The following is a 23,477-nucleotide window of genomic DNA, read 5'->3' on the forward strand; positions in this document are numbered from 1 at the left end:
ACTGACGGCTAAGCACTGAAAATGAAAAATCTCAACAAAATTACCTCCATTCTCATATAGATCCTTAACCTTGCCTGGCATTCCAATTTCCTCATAAAGTTCTTTTTCTCGGAAGTTATTTCAAGCTTCCCCATTCTCCTCAAATCCCTAACCTGACCACTTTCCTTTTTTCTCAGCAGCTGACCTAACCTCCTATGTCACAGAGGAAATAAAATATATTAGATAGGAACTCTCTTAACTTCCTGACATCAATAAACTTACAAACCCTAACTTTACATAATTTATTTCTGAATATTCAAACTCCTACATAGATATAATTTCTTCTGCACTCATTACAGACTCCTTTTCTTCTGCCCACTCTTGAATATTGGAGTGCACCTGGGTTCCTTCCTTTCAACCTTTTCTTCAGCTACTATATACTTACGCTAGGAGATACTATCCATTCCAATGGCTTCAATTATCACTAAAATGCTTAGTCTTAAATCTGTATCATTGGCCAGCTGAACTAAGGATCCAAAGGCTATTAAATATTTTAAATACCTTAAACTCAATATATCCCATACAGAGCTCTTTATCTTTCCCCCAAAATGTATTCCTGTTTTCCCTCTCCCTGTGAAACATACCACCATCCAACCAGTTCTCAAGACCAGGACTGGCTACATAATTTACAAGGCTGAGTTTAAAAGGAAAATCTGGGGTTCCTTGTCCAAAAACCATTAAGAATTTAAAGACAGCAACAACAGCATTAAACCAATAGTGAGTCCCTTCTGGGCACAGGGCCCCACTCAGCTGTACAGACTGAATGCTCAGAACGCCGATCCTGTCAGAGTAAAATCAAGGCCATCGTCTAACCAACCATGATGTCCTGTGCATTCCACTCCTAAGGATCTCTTGAAACCAACTACTTCCTTTCACCCCATCTTCATAATTCCCTAATTCAGACCACTGACTCTCCTCCTAGATCGCTGAAAAGTCACTTCTACCAACAGACGCTCATCCTCTTATTATAATCAGAGAATTCTGAAACACCTATCTGATCATGCCACCTGCTGCTTAGCAGCCTTAATGGTTACTCTTGCTCCCAGGATAAGAGAAAAATTCTTTGCCATGGCATTCAAAGACTATTACGGTTAAACCATAAATTGTCTCTTCAGTGTGATCACTTCTGCCACTCTCATCTTCCCCTCCATGGCCAAGCCATACTGAACTACAAATGTATCATGTGCTCTCTCCATTTTAGGCCTTTCCACATAATGTTATGCTCTTCCTGAAACATCTCATTCCTTCCACTCCATTACTTCTAGCCCCCTTACCATGTTCATTCTAAGAAACTTTTCTTTTTTCCTAAATCTAGTTTTAGTGTTCTCTTTGTCCTACCCCATTCCCCTTGGAGTTCTCTGCACTTCTGCCATCACAGAATTTAGCACTTTATTGTAGTTCCCTGTTTACTTGTCTGTAACCACCACCAAACCATATGCCTCATGAGAAGAGATTTCATCTATTTATTCATTCTTGTATTCCCAGCACTTAACATTATACACACTAAGGATCTAAACAAATATTTTTAGTAGGTAAAAAAACAAACAATGCCCCCAGAAAACAATCAAAATGTTGAAAATGTTTTTAGGAATATTTTTAATATATTAAAAAGTAGAGGCAAAGTATAATTAGGAATTTAAGTATAATTAGGAATTTAATAATATAATTAGGCAAAGTATAATCAGGAATTTAATAATAATTATAAGGCAAAGTATAATTAGGAATTTAATAATAATTATTAAAGGTAAAGTATAATTGGAATTTAATAATAATTATTACTATTGGGAAAAGTATAATTAGGAATTTAATAATAATTATTAACTGTCTGGGAATAGAACCTTCCCATGTATCTCACAAATCTAATGTTCATTTTCTTTTTGGAAATTCACTATACATAAATATTGGGAAGGATCTCAGATTTCCAAAAGCACAAATAATTTTCAAAAAGAATACACTTGTACTAGCCTACCAGATTAATATATAAATGATACCTTATAATGAATATATATGATGATCTATTACATATAAATCAACCACATTTAATAATGTATTTTAATACACAGTGAACAAAATATCCATAAAGAATTTTTCATGGGTATAAACTGAGGCAAACTTTTAAAAAGTAGGCTAACAAACAATATTTATTAAGCATTGTTTTAAGTTATTTCAAATTTATTATTCATTTAATCCTCATAACAACCCTCTGTAATAGGTACTCCTGTAATTTCCATTTTACAGGTGAAAAAACAGTCACACAGATTCACTAATTTGCCAAAGGTAATACATATGGTAGGAGATGTAACTGGGATTCAAACCCATGGCCTCAGTCCATGTTCTTAACCATCACATATCAAGCTGTAGCAGCTTAGATACAACCAATCAATCAATAAAAAATTGTTAAATTGCCATACAAAAAAGAGCTCCCTAATAATAATTATTGCTATGCTAAAAACAGATGCCAATAATGTTGTAGTGAACAGTGTCTATTTTGAAATGATTCTGATTTCTACTTCAATTCATAAATGTCACTGTTAACAACATACCATGGCATGCTTGAAAGAGAGGTATTACCGAACACCCCCATTCATGAAAGATCCCTCAAGCTGCAAATACATATTTTTGTCTGTTAAACAAATTAAAACCTTGTATACAAGAAGCAGGTACTTCTTAGATTCAACTGGTACCTGCCAAAAGTAAAGCAAGCTTGGATGACACATTATCACTCACCATAGGATTACACACTCAGAAATTTTTCAGGTCAATGATAAAAGAATATATTGCAACTGACTTTATTTTTAGTACAGAGAATCAGATGGATTACTTAACTTCCCACTCAATAGCCATCATCAGATTTTCTCAGTGCCTTTAAATCTATTCCCAGAAACTCCCAAGGTCTGTAGCAACCCTGTTAACTAGTTCAGATTCTTTAAAGGCCATGAAAAGTCACTGATTTCTGGGAAGAATATCCAAATGAACAAAAGTAACATTCATTATAGAGTCATTTATTAGCTGTTAGATCACGGACCAAGTTTCTTAACCTCTGTGAGGCTGTTTCTTTACCTACAAAACAGTATGAAAAGTATCTACCTTAACTGCATTATTATGCAGATTGAAATGAGACAGTATATGCAAACTACTTAGCCTGCCACATAGAAAATGAATTTTTTAACAAATAAGTAATGTGAGTTTATCTTTTCCTAACTATTCTGACTTTCCGTAATCTCTCTGTTCTCTGAACTGTAACATTTACTATATCAAACCAGCTAGTACTAGGTATCAAAAGCCTCTAGCTTGCTTTTTCCCCAGGCATAAACTTTTACGTAAGTTCATTCATTCAATATTGATGGGAATATTTCCCAGTATTAGACAGAAAGACTGAACTAAAGGACATAAGCTGAAAAAATTACTGCCCCAAAGCATCAGTAATGTTTCTGGTGAGGCCTGACTTTCTGAGCATACTTTCAGGTTAAAGACAGAAAAAGAAAAATTTATATTTACTTCTTGATGAAGCCAGGCTTTAGGTTCAACAGTTTTCTTCTTTTCTGCTCCATTTATGAAACTGTTAAAATCCTACTGGTCTCTCACTTTCTGAAAAATGCAAAACATAAATTCTACTCTTCATGCTTCTACAGATTGGGAGGCTGACAATGTGCATACAATGCAAATTTATTAACATAACACTTTTCTCCTTACTTTCCCCTAGTAATACTTAAATCATACCTTCTTTAAACTTTTGTTCTTATTCCAAGCAGTCATAAACTGAATAAAGTTCTGATTTGAAGGGATGGTACAATTTTTGTTTTATGATTTCATAGGAGAATTATGATAATATAAATAATTTGGAAATGGGGAATGTTCCTAGAATAAAGATGAAAAGCTTAAATTTGTATTTATTTTGAGCTCATAAGTTCTATGCAATTCTATTAGAAGTGCTATACAGATGCTGACCAAGATTAGAATAGACAGAAAGATACAGATGGTGTAGTTTATTCAGTATATGTTATAGACTATATTGGAAAATGTGTGTGTGTGCACATGTATATAAGGCAAATCATACAGGCTAAACAAGAACCTTGGAGAAAATAAGGTATTATGTATACAATGAATGACAGGGTGATTCAATCTTTAAATCTTCCTGTTTCTGGCTTAACACTTTCCAGACTACCCTTCTCCAAACAGACTCATATCAACCCAGGCCAGTTTAAAAATACAAAAATGTTAGTCACCAAGTTGAGGAAATCAGAAGATTCTATTTAGGTATTAGCCAAAAGGCTGGAAAAGCTCCTAAGAAGCTGGATTCCTGACAATGGATGAGGACCTTACCATTCCAGATTCCTTGAGATCTCAGAAACCTTTGTGCAGAAAAATATAGAGGAAGGGGCATAGATATCACATGCATTAACCATCACACTGTGAGAGGAAAAGGAGATATCACCAGGTTCCCCAAAGGAATACTTAGAGTTAACAAGCAATTCATTTATAGTGATGACCAACGACAAATTGCCGATACAGTCTCTATAATGGGAGAAAAAATTTCAACATTAGAATTGAAAAGGAAAAATAAAACAATCGAAGATGTAACAACTTAAAATTTTAAACTTAAAATTTTAGTGCTAAAATCAGGTATTTATCCATGACATTTTAATCTTTTTTTTTTTTTCCTGGCGAAATTGTAATGATAGCTATTGTTTCTCAAGGGCTCACTTTGTAACAGGCTCAAAGCTAAATGGTTCATATGAGTTACCCCATACAATTCACCAACATTTCTGAAAAAGAGGTAGCATCCCCATTTTACAGATAAGCAAACAGTGCCTCATATCACACAGTAAAGGCCAAAATAGAATTCAAATCCAGCTTCAAATTATTTAAGACCCATTTATAACTATAGATTATTTTAAGGGGAAAACAAAGAAAAAGCTATTCTATCCTGTATTATCTAAGAAGTACTTTTCGTAACTGCTCTTGGTTTTTCAGAGATTAATAGTGAGAGGGCATCTAAAAGAACTACCATTCTCCAGGACTTCCCTGGTGGCGCAGTGGTTAAGAATCTGCTTGCCAATGCAAGGAACATGGGTTTGATCCCTGGTCTGGGAAGATCCCACATGCCATGGAACAACTAAGCCCATGCACCGCAACTACTGAGCCTGCACTCTAGAGCCCACGTGGCGCAACTACTGAAGCCTGCATACCCAGAGCCCGTGCTCCTCAACAAGAGAAGCCACCGCAATGAGAAGCCTGCTCACTGCAACGAAGAGTAGCCCCCACTCACCGCAACTAGAGAAAGCCTGCACGCAGCAACGGAGACCCAATGCAGCCAAAAAAAAAAAAAAAAAGGAACTACCATTCTCCTGTATCAATGCCCACAAGAATGGAGTGAAGTTTATGGCAGACTACCAAAGTTAATATATCTATACAATACATTGTTTTAGATTGATATGAAATCAATATATGTATAGATTCCCTAGAAAATTCATAATTTAATGATGAAATAAATTACATATATAATTTAAAAAATGACAATATATCTGCTTTGTCTAAATGCTAACATCTGCTGCTATCTAAATTGAATATATTTATTTACATGACAAATGTTAATCAGGACTTGAGAGTGCCAAAAAACATCCTGAGACTAGGCCATGGATAAAACATGATGACTGCCCTTGTAACTATTAAGGATGCATGCATATATTCTTTCACTCTTACATTCCACAAATGAGTAACTCAGTGTAACAGGTACTTTCTGTGTACTACTCAGTGCTAACTAGTATCTAAAAGCAATTAAACTTTATAGTAATATAGATACTTAATGCAAAACACCCAACCTCTCTTGCTGAATTCTGCACAAACATACAGCCTATATTCACTATCCACTCTCCCAAATATTTACAACATTAAAGAAAGGAGAAGAATATCAAGAAGTTTTGGATGATGAGATGAGCCAGAAAGCCTATCTATTCAAATAGTCAACCTAGAATTCAAAGGGCAATACTGCCAAGGAATGATCTTCAAGTACATTTCCCCCCTTTCAAGGAGGGACCATGTTTGCTTCAAAGAAAGCAGCAAGTTATTAGACTGTGCTATTAAGTTCCTAATATTCAACTTTCACATATGATCGGAAAAGTGGGATTTACGTGTTAAACAGAGGACCTGTATTGTTCATTCTTATTCCTATCTCTAGCTTCAGACTGGATTTATATGACCTGGGCCAAATTTTGATGTTTGTTTTCTTTTTCTTTTTGATACATATTTGTAATCATCTTTAAAAAGAAGAAAAAATATAGAAGGCAAAAATACATGGAACGTTCATAGGGCCAAAGGTAATTTTCAATGATTAGTCTCAAAACTCAAATCCCAAATTTGTAAATATTCACATATATGCTAAGTGATTGAATAATAAAATCGTTTTATACTTGCCAATTCAATTCAAAATTGAAGAGATCAGAAATTATCTTTTCCAACTTCCTAATCAACTTCAATCAAAATTGAAAAGAGATCAAAAATGATCTTTTCCAACTTCCAATCAACATAGCAGACATTTAGCATAATCAACCCCTTTTTAAAACACCTGCAATAACAGGATGATAATAATAAGTGAACAATTCTAGTTCATTGGGAAATTGTTCTATTTATTTTGCCAGAACCTTTTAATTCTGTCCTTTCTATAGGATAAACTTTTAAATATCTGAAGGCAATAACTGCCTTGTATTTTTCTATTTTCCAAGGTAAAATCATGTTCTGATCCATACCTGTTATGTCTAAAATTATTCACAAACCATGAGATCCCAAAACTGTGTATTATGTTCTAGATGTGATCTGACCAGGACAGAGTACCACAAAAGTATTAGTTCATGTGATCTGGATACTATAATTAATGAAGCCTAAAATGACATGAGCATTTTTTAGTAGGTTTATGACAATGCTGACTTATATTACATGTGAGCTCAAATTTCCATTTACCACCAAACAAATAAAATCTTGGTCATCCTATATGTGTCTACTTTGATGATCTTAAACGTAAAAATTTACAGTTGTTTTCAGTAAACTTCATTTAGGGGAAGAATGTTATATGTAATGTTAGGATTATTCTTTATATTGCGATAAACATCAAGATTTATTAAAAAAAGAAATATATACAGAGCAATGTGATAATCAGCAATCCACTCTAAAAATCAGAAAATATCCAAAGGGTTAATTTTAAATAGATTTAAATAAGAACCAAATTTAATTCAGCATTTTTCAATTTAGAGATTTATAATGTCTCTGGCATCACAAAAAAGGATGGCTTAAAAAAACCAAAACAAAACGAAACTCATCCTCTGAGGAAGTTGTTATGACACAGAACAGGTGTGGAGCTCTGACTCAATAAATAAGCTTAAACCATCATCCTATATCAATCATTTACAAGACTATTTTAATTATTTTCTATTGTGATGTTAGATTGTAAGTAAAAGAGGAAAGCCAGATTTCAAGTACAAAATCCATTAAACCATGTACATCTAACACTCCCACTGAAACTGAAGGCAGATTCTATTTTAAAACTAATAAAAATATGAGTGGTTGACAAAAGACGGATTTCCTCACTTAATCATCCTCCTGTATTAACAGCTTAATTTCCTACCTGTCACTTAATCAAATGCTGGATGTTCTGTAAACAAGTTTGTTTGCTTTGTATCACAGAGACTGAAGGGAAGAAAGGAAATATAGTACAATATTTCTTTTCCTGAAACAGTTACCAAAATGTTAGCCTTCATGAGCTATGATATGCCAAAGAAAAGGGTAAATTCCTTGATTCAGCAATGACCTGTCAGTTGATTATCTGCCCATTCCTGAGGGCTCTCTGAACACCTGAACAACCCACCTGTGATTTACCACAGTATTCTGGAGAGTACTCAACACAGAGCTGACAGAATGGGGCTATTATTTTGACGTGCAAATCTTGATGGCAATGAACAGGACAAATTATCTTGTTTTACACTTTGTGTGTCTTGAAAAGAAGGGAGAATGTGAGTTCTCCAACTTTAGCCCTATCCCCACGGGACATCTATTTATCTCTTTGTGGGCATGGTATTTTAAACTGTTTGTTTTATTCTGGAAACCTATCTCTCTGCTATGGCTGAAAAGCAATGGATCTCAATTTGAAAACGGGAAAAAGTTCATACTAAATATTGATAATAAGCTTAAAAATTTAATAGAATGTATAAACTAAATGATTTAGAAAACTAGTAACCATTCACAAAGTTGTTCCCAAGTTGCTATTTATGCTCTACAAGTAGTGTAATAATGTGTCAACTTTTACAGAACATAAAATACAACATACATTTTTACTTAAATGAAAGATAAAAGTTCACTTCATATGACTAGTCATTCCTTCATAACGGTTTTAAATAAAGTACATTAATCCAGGTGTTGCTTTATCAATCTGATACTTTGAAATTCATTGAGTATCTTAGTTCTCTAATATGGAGATTAAGTTACCACTAAAGTATATTCTTTATTACTATATTTGTAAAACTAGAGTTTATACTTTTACTTCTAGCTTTTCTGGATCAAAATTCTGTTGAATGGATCAGATTTTAACCTTCAAATACCAGAGTTCATTTTCTCAAATCTTTAAAACTCATCTGATTTCAGAAGAACGAAAAAAGATTATTGTGTCCAAGGCTAAAAAACAAAAAACAAAATAGAGGCTGCTTAAAAGAAGTCTGATCAGAACAATTTCATTGCTGGTTTTACTGAATCTTTTTGAATGACTCTTAGTACTAATTCTTTAGGAAAAAGACACTGATTACTAAAGAAGAAAGAAAAAGAAAGCAGCCAAACTCAAAGCATTTTTTGATCTTTCAGCTCTATTTTCCTGGAAATAATCTGTGCTTCACAGACATCATGTTTTTGGTTGTCTTAATATTTGAAAAATCTGTTTCTTTTTCCATTTGAGAAGACTATACTATAATCAAAGATGAAAAAGATAGCTATTAAAAATTCCATAATTATACCTGTTAACACCTCACAGGTAATAGGAAACTTTTAGGTGGATAATGTGAAGAGTACTTCCGCTTTAATGGTAAGGTTTGAGTTTGATAAAAATTAGACTTCTCTGATCTATATATGTAAATATTTTCCCCCTGAATTTGAATCTATTCAACTCTAGCATCCTAGAAAAAAATGTAAATTTTACTTTTGTTATTATTATTCATTAATAGTCTAATGTACGGTTCCCAGTCTGTGGGTTGCAGACTTCTGTGCTTGAAGGCCCTACATTAATACCAAGCATTATCTAAAACATGAATAAATAATATGACATGCACATATATATGCTATTGTTTTCTCAAATATATGTATATTGTGTTGCGATTACAAAAACAGAAAATCATTTAAAGGTGTTACACAGTTCTCAGTAATATTTTTTTCCAGAAAATATTTTTTCAATTACATTGAGAAAATTTAATTGCAATTATGTGGGAATCCACAAAATGTTTTGATGCCAAAAACTAGTTCCATTACTCAAAAAGTTAAGATAGCTGGAATAAATTTTTAATGAGCTATTTTAAGAAGTACTTAAGAAGATGGAAAAAAAGTCACATTTTAAAAACTAAGTTAGGGGCTTCCCTGGTGGCTCAGTGGTTAAGAATCCACCTGCCAATGTAGGGGACACGGGTTTGAGCCCTGGTCCGGGAAGATCCCACATGCCGCAGAGCAATTAAGCCCGTGTGCCACAACTACTGAGCCTGCGTGCCACAACTACTGAAGTCCGCGCGCCTGGAGTCTGTGCTCCACAACAAGAGAAGCCACTGCAACGAGAAGCTCGTGCACCACAATGAAGAGTAGCCCCCGCTCGTTCCAACTAGAGAAAACCCACATGCAGCAATGAAGACCCAACGCAGCCAAAAATAAAATAAATAAATTTATAAAAAAAAAAACTAAATGAGAACCCCCAAAGATATGATAATAAGTAGACTTAAAAACCACATGCTTAAAAGAGTAAGAGATTTGTCATAAGCACTACTATTGTCTGAAGTAAAATACAGTCAAATGTGCCTACCCTGAAGCAAGTGTGCCAGAGTAAAAATCCCAGCTCTGCCACTTATTAGCTGTGTGACCTTAGGCAATTAAATCTCTTTGCATCTCAGTTTTCTCATCTATATCGATAATCTCATATTGAATTAAAAAAATAATTCCAAGAAAAGAGGCATGAATAAAGTTATTTTTCACATACTTGTAACACTACAAGGCTGAAAGTAGTACAGAAAAAAACAAATGATTAAAGGTAGTACAGAAAAGATTAAGTGAAGAAGAAGAGGCTAAAGAGCAACTAACTTAAGGATGCCTTGAGGCACACACCTAGCTGTCACTGAATACCCATCTTGACCTAGATGGTTGTAAGGTTTCTACACTTCACTTTAACTTATAATATATTAACTCTAAGTACAGTCTGAAAAGTGAAGTGTGAATATTGCAATCACTAGGACAACTAATTTTAAAAAGCATACAAAGAAATACAATAATAAAGGCAAAATATGAAGTAAAATTGAGTACTGAAAAATATTCCAATCATTCAAAAGGAGGCAGAAAGAAGAAAATAGAGGAATGAAAAAATAAAAAACAGAAAAGCAACTAAATCACAGAACTAAACCCAAACATACTGACAATTATACTAAATGTAAATGGTATAAACACACCAATTAAAAAACCTGAGACCTAACTAAATGTTACCTATATGAAACTGAAATGAAATTAAGAAATAGATATGTTAAAAGTAAAAGAATGGAAAGAGATGTCCCAACAACAGCAAACTACATTCTTTTAAAAATCACATGGAACATTCAATAAGATAGGATGGCATCCTGGATCATGAAACAAATCTATCAAATTTAAAAGAACTGAAATCATACAAAGCATGTCTCTGACCATAACAATTAACTAGTAGTTTAAAACAATAAGATATCTGTAAAATTCCCAAATATTTGGAAATTAAGCAACATACTTGTAAATAATCTATAATAAAATAGGAAGTCTTAGGGGAGAAATTAGAAGATTTTGAGCTGAATGCAAATAAAAATAAAACATATCAAAAAAATTGTGAAATGCAGGTAAAGCAGTACTTTGAAGGGAATCTATAGTATCTGAAGAAAGGTTTTAAATCAATAACCTAAATTTCCACCATATGAAACAAGAATAAGAAGAGCAAAAAATACCCAAAGGAAGAAGAAAGAAGGACAGAAAGAGGAAGGAAGGGAGGGAGGGAGGGAGGAATGGAGGGAGGACAAGAACAGAGATCTGTTAAATTGAAAACCAAAAAGCAATAGAGAAAAATCAATGAAACCACAACCTGGGTCTTTGAAAAGATCAACAGAATTGATAAACTGCTACTAAAATGGAAAAGTGAAAAGAGAAAGAAGACACAAATTGCCAACATCAGAAAGGAAAGAGGAAATCTTACTCAGACCCTTACAGACACTAAAGGATAAGAAAAAACAGTGAACTCTAAAGGTATAAATTTGACAATCTAGATGAAATGAACAAAATTCCCTGAAAGACACAAACTTACAAAACTTTTCCAGGAAGATAGATAACCAAAATTGTCTATTATCTATTAAAGGTACTGAATTCCTAGTAAAACAAAAACAAACTGCAACAAAGAAAACTCCAGACTCAGATGGTATTAGTGGAGAATTCTACCAAATATGTAAGGAAGAAATATTGATTCTAACTAATCTCTTCCAGCAACTAGAAGAAAGGAAATACTTCCCCTCTCATTTTATTAAGAGAGTATTATTCTGATACTAAACCAAAGAAAATGTAAAACAATTACACACAAATATCCATCATGAACACTGACAGAAAAATCCTTAACAAAATATTAGCATACTGAATGCAGTAATATATAAAAAGAGTAATACAACATGACTTACTGGGTTTATTCTGGGAATGCAAGACTGGTTTAACATTTCAAAGTCAATGTAATCCAAGATTTTAGCAGTCTAAAAAAGAAAAACCCCATGATCATATTGATAGGTGTAGGAAAAGTATTTGACAAAGTTCAAAATCCATTCATGATTAAAAACTCTGATCAAACTAGGAATAGAAAGAAACTTTCTCAACTTGTTAAAAGGCATCTACAAAAATGTCTAAGCTACCATCATATTTAATGGTAAAACACTAAACACTTTCTCATTAAGATAAGGAACAAAACATGGATGTCCACTGTCACCACTTCTATTCAACATGGTACTGGAAATCCTTGTAGGAAGTCAGAAAAACAAGCATACAGGTTGGAAAGGAAGAAGTAAAACTATATTCATTCACAGACAACATGATTAAGTACATACATCCCAAGAAATCTACAAAGTACCAAGAGGTACAAAGAACCAATAGTGAGTATAGTAAAGGTGGCAACATACAAAAATCAACCATATTTCTAGATACTAACAATAAATGACTAGAAACCAAAATTAAACAATACCACATATAATACACCTCAAAGAAAAAGAATTACTTAAGTATAAACTTAACAAAATATGTGCAAGTTCTCTGTGCTGCAAACTACAACACACTGAAATAAAAGAACATCTAAATAAATGGATAGACAATGTTTACGACTGGAGATTCAATGTTGTTACGTTATAAATTCTCCCCAAATTGTTCTATAGATTTTAAATAATCCCAAACAAAACTCCAAAAGGATTTTTCAAAGATAATGACAACCTGAGATGATACTTTATATGGAAAGGCCAAGGAAGCAGAATAGCTAAAACAGCTTTTGAAAATGAAGAACAAAGTTAAACACACTGATTTTAGATCCTACTATAAAGCTGTGATCATCAAGACTGTGTGGTTTACTGAAAGGATAGACAGAAATGACCCACACAAATATGGTCAACTGATTTTTGACAAAGGTGTACAGGTGGTCCAATGGAGAAAGGGTAGTCTTTTTGACTACCTAAATGGTGCTAGCACCCTAAATGGTGCTAGAACAATTTTGCATGCACATGTAAAAATGGACCTCTACATATAACTCTCACTAGATATGAAACATCAAAAATGAATTATGGATCTGTGAAATGTAAAACTGTAAAACTTTCACAAAAGTGGAGTCTCTTCAACAAATCATGTTGGGAAAACTAGATATCACATGCAAAAGAATGAAGCCTTACCTTATATCATGTACAAAAATTAACTCAAAATGGATCAAACACCTAAACGTAGGCCAAAACTATAAAACTCTTTGAAGAAACCAAAAGGGAAAAGTTTCATGACATTGGATTTCCTGGAATGACACCAAAAACACAGGCAACAAAGTAAAAATAGACAAATTGGACTACATCAAAATTAAAAGTTTCTGTGACTCAAAGAACAAAATCAACAGAGTAAAAAGGCAACCTACAGAAAGGCAGAAAGTATTTGCAAATTATATATCTGATAAGGGGAAAATATCCAGAATACGTAAAGAAATCCTACAACTCAACAACAACAAAAAATCACATTAAAAAAATGGGTAAAGGACTTAGATATTTCTCCAGAGATACCATACAAAAGGCCAAGAAGCATATGAAAATATGCTCAACATCACTAATCATTAGGAAAATGCAGATCAAAACCACAAAGATACTACACATACTATTAAAAAACAACAACACAAAGATACCACACATACTATTAAAAAACAACAACAACAACAAAATAAAACCCGGAAATAACAAGTGTTAGCAAGGATGTGGAGAAATTGGAACCCTTGTACACTGCTGACAAAGTGTGGTGTTCCTCAAAAAATTAAAAATAGAATTACCATATGATCCAGCAATTCTACTTCTGGATATATATCCAAAATAACTGAATGCATGATCTCAAAGAAATATCTGTATATTCATGTTCAAAGCACCATTATTCACAATAACCAAGAGGTGGAAACCCATGCAGCCACAAATGGATAAATAGATAAGCAAAATGTAGTGTGTGTATGTTTGAGTGTGTGTGTGTGTGTGTATGTGTATATATATATATATATATAGGCTATAGAATATAGCCTATATAAAAGGCTAATAGAATATTAGCCTTTTAAAAAGAAAAGAAATTCTAATACATGCTACAACATGGATGAACCTTGAAGATTATATGTTAAATGAAATACTCCAGTCACAAAAAGACACATACTTCAACTTATCTGAAGTATGTAGAGTGGTCAAATTCACAGAAACAGAAAGTAGAACGGTGGTTGCCAGGGCTGGGTGGAGGATGCGATGGAGAGCTGTTTTACGGGATAGAGTTTCACTTTTGCAAGATGAAAAAGTTCTGGACATTGGTTGCACAACAATAAATATACATAACACTACTGAATTGTATACTCAGAAATGGCTAAGACAGTAAATTTTATGTTCCATGTTTTTTTACCAAAAAAAAATTTTTTTTAATTATTTATGACCCTGGGTTAAGCAAAGAGTTGATCAAAAAAACCCTGAAAAACAAAATAAAGACATTGAACTTCTTCAAGATTAAAAACTTTTGCTCTGTGAAATACTGTTAAGAGAAAGAAAAGATAACCCACAGACTAGAAGATATTTGCAATATACCTAACAAAGGATTTTTAATCAGAATATAAAGAATGTAAGTAAGAAAACCACCCAATTTAAAAAGTATAAATAGGTCAAAAGAATTTAAAACACTTCTCCAAAGAAAATACTCTAATGACAAATGAGAGCAAAAAAAGATGCTCAATATTAGTCATTAGAGAAACACAAATTAAAACCACAATAACTTAACACTACATATCTATTAGAATGGTTAAATTTTTTTTTTAAACTGACAATACCAAGTGCTAGCAATGCTGGCAGGGATGCAACAAAGTTCCAACAATCTGAAGATGAATATGGCAGTTTCTTATGAAGTTAAGCATAGAGTTAGTTACCCTATGACTCGGTAGTCCCACCCCAGTAATTATCCTAGAGATATGAAAGCTTACATTCACACAAAAACCTGTCCACCCATGTTTACAGTAGCATTATTCACAGCAAACATTGAAAACAATCTAAAATGTCCTTCAACAAGTGTATGGGTAAACAGACTGACGTGCTTCTATACAGTGGAATACTACCCAGCAAAAGGAACAAATTACTGATACATACAACACAGATAAATTTCAAAAACTTAAGTAAAAGCCATGTTTAAAAGGTTACATACTATATAATTCCATTTATATGACATATGACAAAAGGCAACTGTAGGGACAGAGCAGTAATTGCCAGGGGTTAGTGGTGGAAAGAGGGTTTGACTACAAAGGTACAGCCTGAAGAAATTTTCTGGAGTGAATAATTGTTTTGTATTGTGATTGTAGTAGTAGCTATACAATTTTGCACATTTGTCAAAACTCACATATCTCTACACTGAGCTAGAGTTATTAGCTCTGTAATCTTGGTCAAGTTTCTTAACCTGTCTGTATCTCAGTTTCTCACCTATAGCATCGGGTATGGCAATTGTATTGACCTCATAAAGTTAAGAAGATTTAATGATTAAAACACTTAGAGCAAAACTTAGATTCAGGATATGTTGAATTTGAAATGCCTTTGAGATATCTAAGTAGGCAATTCACTGAAGAGGTCAGAGGAAATATCTGAGCTGAATCAGGGACAATGATGTTGATTCCGGAAGCAGTGGGTGTGGATGAGAGTGCCCACGGACACAGAAGAAGAGGGGTCCTAGCACCCAGTCTTCATGAACTGCAACATTTTATGGCTAGACAGAGGAGAATAAATATGCAAAGGACTCAAGAGGGGACAGAAATAGACATAAAGCCAGGAGATTATTACATCATATAAAACAAAGTAAGAGAATGTTTCCAGAGGAAGGAGTGGATAAATACAGTGAATAAAGCTAACAGATGATGACTGAGACTTTTAGATTTTCTCTTTTTCGTTTAGTAACAAAACCCCTCAATTCAAGCTGTGCAACCAGCTACTCAAAATAGAGAATGTATTTATTTTGCAGCCTCTCTTATAGCTGAACATGGTCATGTAGCTAAGATTAGCCAATGGGATGTAAATGATACATGCAATTTACAGGTTATGTCCTTAAAGCAAGGGACTGAGCTATTATCTCACCTCCTCATTCTTTTTTTTTCTAACATCTTTATTGGAGTATAATTGCTTTACAATTGTGTGTTAGTTTCTGCTTTATAACAAAGTGAATCAGCTATACATATACATATATTCCCATATGTCCTCCCTCTTGCGTCTCCCTCCCACCCTCCCTATCTCACCCCTCTAGGTGGTCACAAAGCACCGAGCTGATCTCCCTGTGCTATGTGGCTGCTTCCCACTAGCTATCTATTTTACGTTTGGTAGTGTATATATGTCCATGCCACTCTCTTACTTCATCCCAGCTTACCCTTTCCCCTCCCCGTGTCCTCAAGTCCTTTCTCTATACCTGCGTCTTTATTCCTGTCCTGCCCCTAGGTTCTTCAGAACCATTTTTTTAGATTCCATATATATGTGTTAGCCTACAGCATTTGTTTTTCTCTTTCTGACTTACTTCACTCGGTATGACAGTCTCTAGGTCCATCCACCTCACTACAAATAACTCAATTTCGTTTCTTTTTATGGCTGAGTAATATTCCATTGTATATATGTGCCACATCTTCTTTATCCATTCATCTGTCAGTGGACACTTAGGTTGCTTCCATGTCCTGGCTATTGTAAACAGAGCTGCAATGAACATTGTGGTACATGACTCTTTTTGAATTATGGTTTTCTCAGGGTATATTCCCGGTAGTAGGATTGCTGGGTCATACTCACTTCCTCATTCTTGCTCACCTGAATGAGAACCCAAGTGACACGAGTGATGTTTCTTACCATGTGGCCTAAGGGATGGTACAGCAGCAAGACAGAAGGAACCTGAGTTTCTGACACCATGGAACCACCATATCAGTTAGTGGCTCCATTGTGTTAAATTACTCCCTTTAAAAGACTCTTAACTGAAGATGCAGTAGCCTTGGTATTTCAGAATTCATCACAGCAGATTTATGAGAAGGGACATATACAAAGAATGATGTCAACATATATATATATATTTTTAATTTTATTTATTTATTTATGACTGTGTTGGGTCTTCGTTGCTGCGCACGGGCTTTCTCTAGTGGCAGTGAGCGGGGGCTACTCTTCATTGCGGTGCACGGGCCTCTCATTGCAGTGGCTTCTTTTGTTGCGGAGCACAGGCTCTAGGCACGCAGACTTCAGTAGTTGTGGCTCGCGGGCTCCAGAGCGCAGGCTCAGTAGTTGTGGTGCACGGGCTTAGTTGCTCCGTGGCATGTGGGATCTTCCCGGACCAGGGCTCAAACCTGTGTCCCCTGCACTGGCAGGTGGATTCTTAACCACTGCACCACCAGGGAAGCCCCGATGTCAACATATTTTAAAGCAAATACTTAAACAAAAGGCACAACATACGACATATACATTAATACAAGAATTATCTGATCACAAAAAGCACATGATACCTTTCTACAGTTTGACTGATAAGCACTTTAAACTTTGCATATATTTGGAAATTCTCACAAGTGATTCTTCATTTTGTTGGCTTTTAGAGGGAGTGAGGGGCTGAAGTAGAGAATCAATGTAAGTAATTAGGTTACTTCCCATGTTAATAATGGGAATAATGAGAAAGAAGAAAAAGAACTACTGATCTAGAAATTAGACACAGATTTAGTCTGTGCTGTTTGTTTTGGCTATTATTTAAAGCTTTAACTATGAGTATTTTTTTTCAGTCATGGAAAAGGAACTTCAGTACAATTTAAATTGAATTCTTAGCTATCACAATTAAGTATAAGAAAATACATTCATTAGATTATTCAAGACTAAAGGTATACAACTGATTTCTATATATCTTAATGACTCACATTAAATAACAGAATAACATAAAAACTCCAAATCTAACTTTAAAAAAATATAATCTGTATTTTAAAAACAATCTCCAAATTATTTCTTTACTAGAAATTTGGAAAGGAGTAGGAAACCCTGCATCTTTTATGCCTGCAGAGAATTATCAAAAGCCTGATTCAAGTATCAAAAAAATGTTTGAAGCTAAGAGGAAAAAAAGTAATAATTATTTACTAAAGCTTTTTTTATGTTTACCCTCTGATGCTTCTACCAACAATTTCCAGCAAACTACCAGGAAGATGCTTGTTTCTTAGACACAATGGATTTTTTTTCCGACTAAATGCATTTCTGAACTAAAAGCATACAAAGTTAATAAACGGAAGGAAAAACAAATACAGTGTTGTCATTTCTAAATTATATTCTTAAAAGGTTTAGGGGTATCATTTGTGGAACACAAAGAGATTTCCTTCTCTAACAGCATTCCAGGACATCACTCTTTCCTGCCTACCAGCAGACAAGATTATACTTGTCTGGAATGTCAGTGAAGTATTTATACAAAGGCAGTTTTTCAGAATCTTCTTATTGTGAACACAAAACAGGAAATACAGTAATACCATTGGTATACATTAAACACTATTTAGTATAAACTGTGTTTCTCCCTTAATAAGTACTAGGTTAACCTCCAAGAGAAGGAGACGAAAATGAGCACATCTCTAAACATAAACCACTAGTTGTTTGCAGTCGGCCAGACCAAAGGTTCAGGGAAAAAAACTCAATTAAACTAAGAATTTGCCACACTGTGTTTTAGTAAGCGTTACGCTACAGTCTCTAATAAAAACTCATTTTTCCCAAGTTCACAGGGGAAAATAAAAGTATTCTATAAAAGTTAATGTATTATTGAATGAAAGACAACCTAATAAATTAATTTAATTGAAATACTGATTTGGAGGCAGAAAAGACAAATTTCTATGTAAAGGGGCCACCCATCAAAAACACCAAATAAACCATTTCACATTCTAAAAAATATTTTTCCATTTTTTTCACTAAAAACCCCCCCAAAACAAAGAAGTATTTACCTTCCATAAGTTAAAAAAAAATTAATTCTACAAATCTACTACTGAAGAGTTTTAAAGTTTATTTACAAATAGATTATAAAGTACAGCTGGTATCCCAAATAATAATAGAATAAGTCTCACAGAGATAAATTTTAATTTTCCGTATGATAGCAAAATGAACTTTGGTTTGACTGCCCCCTGCTGATGTGAAATTTTCAGAACTACAGAAGTTGATTTGATAAAATTTTAATTTTTTAAACTGTTTTTACTCAGAAATTGGTTTCAATTTCTTATTGAAAACTAAGGAGATTTAAATATTTAAATAACCTCTGTGTCTTATTCTCACTCAATGGGCAAATATTTGTGGAATATCTATGACCTGACACTTATCAAAAATATGGTTTCATCTCTCTGACCCCAAAATACTTCCAAGTTATTAGAGGGACAGGAAAAATCTGGAAAATAATAAACTATTAGAGAAAAACAAGAACTAAACTAAGTAATACTGAAGAGAAGTAAGCTAGAGAAAGAGAGATTGGTAGGGCCAAATTAGTTTAAAAAACTTAATGAAAAAGTTAAGACTGAGACAACTGAGAAGAAGTAATGAGGACATATATAAGAGACAAAATAAGAAAAAGCCTGGAGGAAATAATGAACATAGAGTGCACAGAACACAGGACACCAGGAGATTTAATTTCCAGAATAAATGGACAAATGTTTCGTGAGAAAAGAAAATAATGAGAGGTTGGGGCCCAACTTTTGAAACTAAAAAAGCCAGAATAAAGAGCTGGACTTGAGGCAAGCAAGGAGCCACTGAAGGTTCCTCAGAAGTATGATAACCTGGTAAAGCAGTATAATAAATGGGTAAAGCAGCATAATAACTTGGTTAAAGACAATCCTTTAGGAAGAGTTCCGTGAAATAGAACAAAGAGGAAACGGAGGAAGAAGAGCCTGCGGGCAGAGAAACTGGTGAAGAGACAACTATAATGAGCCAAGGAAAGAAGTCAACCAGAACGGAACAATGGGAATGGAAAAGAAAAATGGAATTGAGATACATTTTGAGTTAAAAACAAAACTGGGTGCCTGATTGGATTTAGATTTTTGTCTAATTCTTATGCCATATTAAGTGATTGCTCAATTCAACTGAAATAAAAGAGGAGTAGTGGACAAAGAGTTAACAGAAGGGAAAACTGTAGTGTCACTGGAGTTAATGGGATACAGAGTTTCAAGAAGATGTGAGTAGTCAGCGGGATCAAATTTGTGGAATTCAAAACAAATAAGAACCCTTAAGAAGCCATTAAATTTTGTCTGGCAGACAATGGTGACCCTCACATACTCACTTTTAATAAAGTTGTACAGTCAGGAGGAACTAGAGAGCTTAAAATTTTTTAAATTGAGATGAGATTCAGAAACTAAGTAGAGGAATTCACTTTAGGGAGAACACGTCCATCTTAGCGTAGAGGAGAGGAGGAACACGTAAATAACAGGGCAGAGCTACGTTTATAGTTAAAGATGGGATGCATGAGGAATTTCATGGCAAATGGTCTCAATTATCTCTATAAATCAGTTTCCAAGTTCACTTCTCAAAAAAAGAATGATAGATTAATATTCAGAAAAAAACTTGGAAAATATTTGATATCACTTTTCTACATCAGAGTCCAGTTTCTACTGGAGATATCCAGTCCCAAGGGATGGCTTCATCTAGCCAAGACTTCTCATTTTTCTATACCTGTCTAGAAAAATCTGTGTGCTATTTTGTAAAAAAGTTCAAAGCTGACCCACTGATGACACTGCTTCCGACACATACAAATATAGTTTTTCCAAACATGGTTTAGGTGAAGACATCTGGAATGGAGCATGCAACTCAATAATAGACCTTATTCACATGCTATAGGTAAAAGTGGTAATGGTAAGACCTTATGGAAAAATAATGTGTCTTCTAAGATAAAAGTGCAGTCTTTAGAATCACCAAAACAAACAAACATGGGAAATCATAATTTCTGAATTTTATGTTACATTTTCTTTGTAAAGAAATTTCTCTTAAAAGAAGTAAAATACCAAAGTTAGATTTCAGTTAATTAATTTGCTTACAGAGCAAATTATGTGTAATGTTTCTGATCCGAGTTCACTACCCTGTGTCATTGTAATGTCACTTGTAAAAAAAATGACCAGTGTAATGATAAAGTTTCCTCTTAAAACTCAAAAAATGATGCAATAAACCTCAGGATATGCAGAGGTCCAATAACACATTTTATTGAAGAGGTCACCAATTGGTTTGAGGCAAGGTCTTATTCTTCATGACTAAATATTCTGAATATTACAATAAAATTGCTATGAGATATTAACACTTACTGATACTTCCTAGAAAAGATTAAAAATCAGCAAGAATTCCTAAGTATTTGTACAATGAATAAAAATGCTACACTGATTACATGTCTATATAATAGACCAAAGTAAGTTCTCTCTAAAGTTAAATAGGCAGAGATCTGATAATAACTTTTTCCTTTTAAATTGAAAAAGATTACATAAGTTATTAAATAAAATTTTAGAAAAAGAAAAAAGAATTAACCATTTTTTTCTTCTTTGAATATTATCCTCTAGTCTTTATATACATGAATACATTTTATAGCAATAGTTATTTTAGATATTTCAAACAACTTTTGCAATTAAAAATGTCAGTTTTCCATTTTCAAACTCAAGTAAAGGGATTTTTCCAAGGCAATTGCCTCCTGAAAAAGAAATAAAAGTTCCTCTGACAAGAGACTTAACTGCAAAAAAATAAAATAAAAAAATAAAGAGGTCAATTTTCAGAAAGTAAAATATATATGATAAAACAATAGGAATGACTATTTTAAATCTGAGGCATGCAAAGCAGATTTCGACATTGCATGTAGGACACATCTGGGTGAAGAGCAGAGGTGTATTTCAAAACACTACCCACAATGAATATGTTGTCTAACAAGTGTGCAAGTGAAAAAATATAACATGGCCAAAATAATAGCTTTATACTATATTCATTAAAGTAGATGAATATAAATACAAGGAGATAGCCCTATGTATAGAAAGAACAGTTTACCAATACAATATCAAAAATCTTTCTTTCTGGTATTTTTCTTCATTAGCTATTATTGCATTAAACATCAAAAGTAGCAGTATTATGTTAAGAGGAGGATACTTAAATCAAATATATGTATCCCAGAGCAAATCTACCTCTTTCCTATCAGCATATCCTGAGGAACTATTTACCTGATTATCTAAATATTACCCTAGACACTAAAACAAGTAAGTTTTGAATATACAGACTAGAAAAAGAGGGTGCTGTGCGGACATGAGTGAGGCAACAAAACAACAAAAAACAAGTAGGAAATTGAAAGAGTACATTGGCCCCTGGGTCAGAAATGAAAAATACGGGGTGATGGTATCCCTGAGAGTGACAAAGCCAGTTTAAAGTAAAAAGCTAAATTTGCCCCCTAAAAAGTTTTGTAAACAGTCAGCCTTGAATATACTCATCTTTTAAGAACTTGGAAAAAGGTTATTATGCTCCAAGGGGATACAAAAAGGCCTGTGGAATTTGACTCAATTAAAATAGTCTATTTAGACAAGGTTACAGAACAAAGTATCTTGAATCTGACAGCAGTAACAATCCTCACTCAAGTCTTGCTTGAGGGACATGTTTAGGTCCTGTATATGATGACAGCACACATAATAAGAAAAATAATTTATGTATATATAAATTGAAAGGATGGTTAATTCTAATTATCAGTTTTATTGGTAAATAGTAATGAATAAAATGATACCATCATCACACCAAAGTCCTTTATTCATTATTAACACTTAATTATTATTGTCTTTTTTTGGTTTTTAAGGGTTTCTCTAGAAGTTATGTGGATAAAAGCAAGATAGAAAATGTCAGAAAAGATACAGGCAGAACTTTAAATATGAGCATTATGTTAATGACTCACTGTACAAATTCACATGCAATGAATTGTTTCCTCAGCAGGAGTGATTAATTTGCAGGGATCCATCCAAAGTCCCTTGACCAGTATTTGCAACAATTAAGACAAAACTGAAATGGCTGGTCAGGGTTGATGATAAATTCTGTGAGTTTGGAAGAGATGAAAATCACTGGTCACTACAAGGAAATATCCCATAATTACGGCCTCATTAACACAATACTATCTAAACTGAACCTTTATCTTTGTAATCTGGTCTAAAGCTCTCTAAGCCCCAGCACATCTAGCTCATCAATTCTACAGGAAATGTTATGATTTTCAAGAATAAACAAGTTGCAAATGAAAGCCAAATGGGGAGTGAAGACAGATCTACCCTGCATACTACTCTATTGCATCTTAATTTTTTATGACTAAGAAGAGAAAGTGTGGAAAGTGGAAAGCAAAGTACATAATTTCCTAGACTCCTCAGAAAAGATCAAGGATACTTATTGCTTATCTCATCTCTCTCTGAAAGCCAAGGTTATGATCCTCAGCCTCCTCAAAGACAAGAACAAGAGACAAAAGGAGATGGA

General features: G+C 33.8%; 1 protein-coding gene across 4 annotated transcripts in view; it reads right to left on the reverse strand.

The window, feature by feature from the left end:
* Positions 1–23,477, reverse strand: part of AFG2A (AFG2 AAA ATPase homolog A) — a 348,590-nt gene that overhangs the window by 174,448 nt on the left and 150,665 nt on the right. For 2 of the 4 annotated variants that reach the window (XM_067735128.1, XM_067735131.1), the window contains exon 15: positions 11,949–12,017. The exons of the other annotated variants lie outside the window; for them this stretch is intronic. In XM_067735128.1, the coding sequence (XP_067591229.1) occupies positions 11,949–12,017 (69 nt within the window). The remainder of the gene's footprint in view (positions 1–11,948; positions 12,018–23,477) is intronic. 4 annotated transcript variants of the gene reach the window in all.

This window comes from Pseudorca crassidens, chromosome 4 (assembly GCF_039906515.1).
Source record: "Pseudorca crassidens isolate mPseCra1 chromosome 4, mPseCra1.hap1, whole genome shotgun sequence".
Lineage (NCBI taxonomy): Eukaryota > Metazoa > Chordata > Mammalia > Artiodactyla > Delphinidae > Pseudorca > Pseudorca crassidens.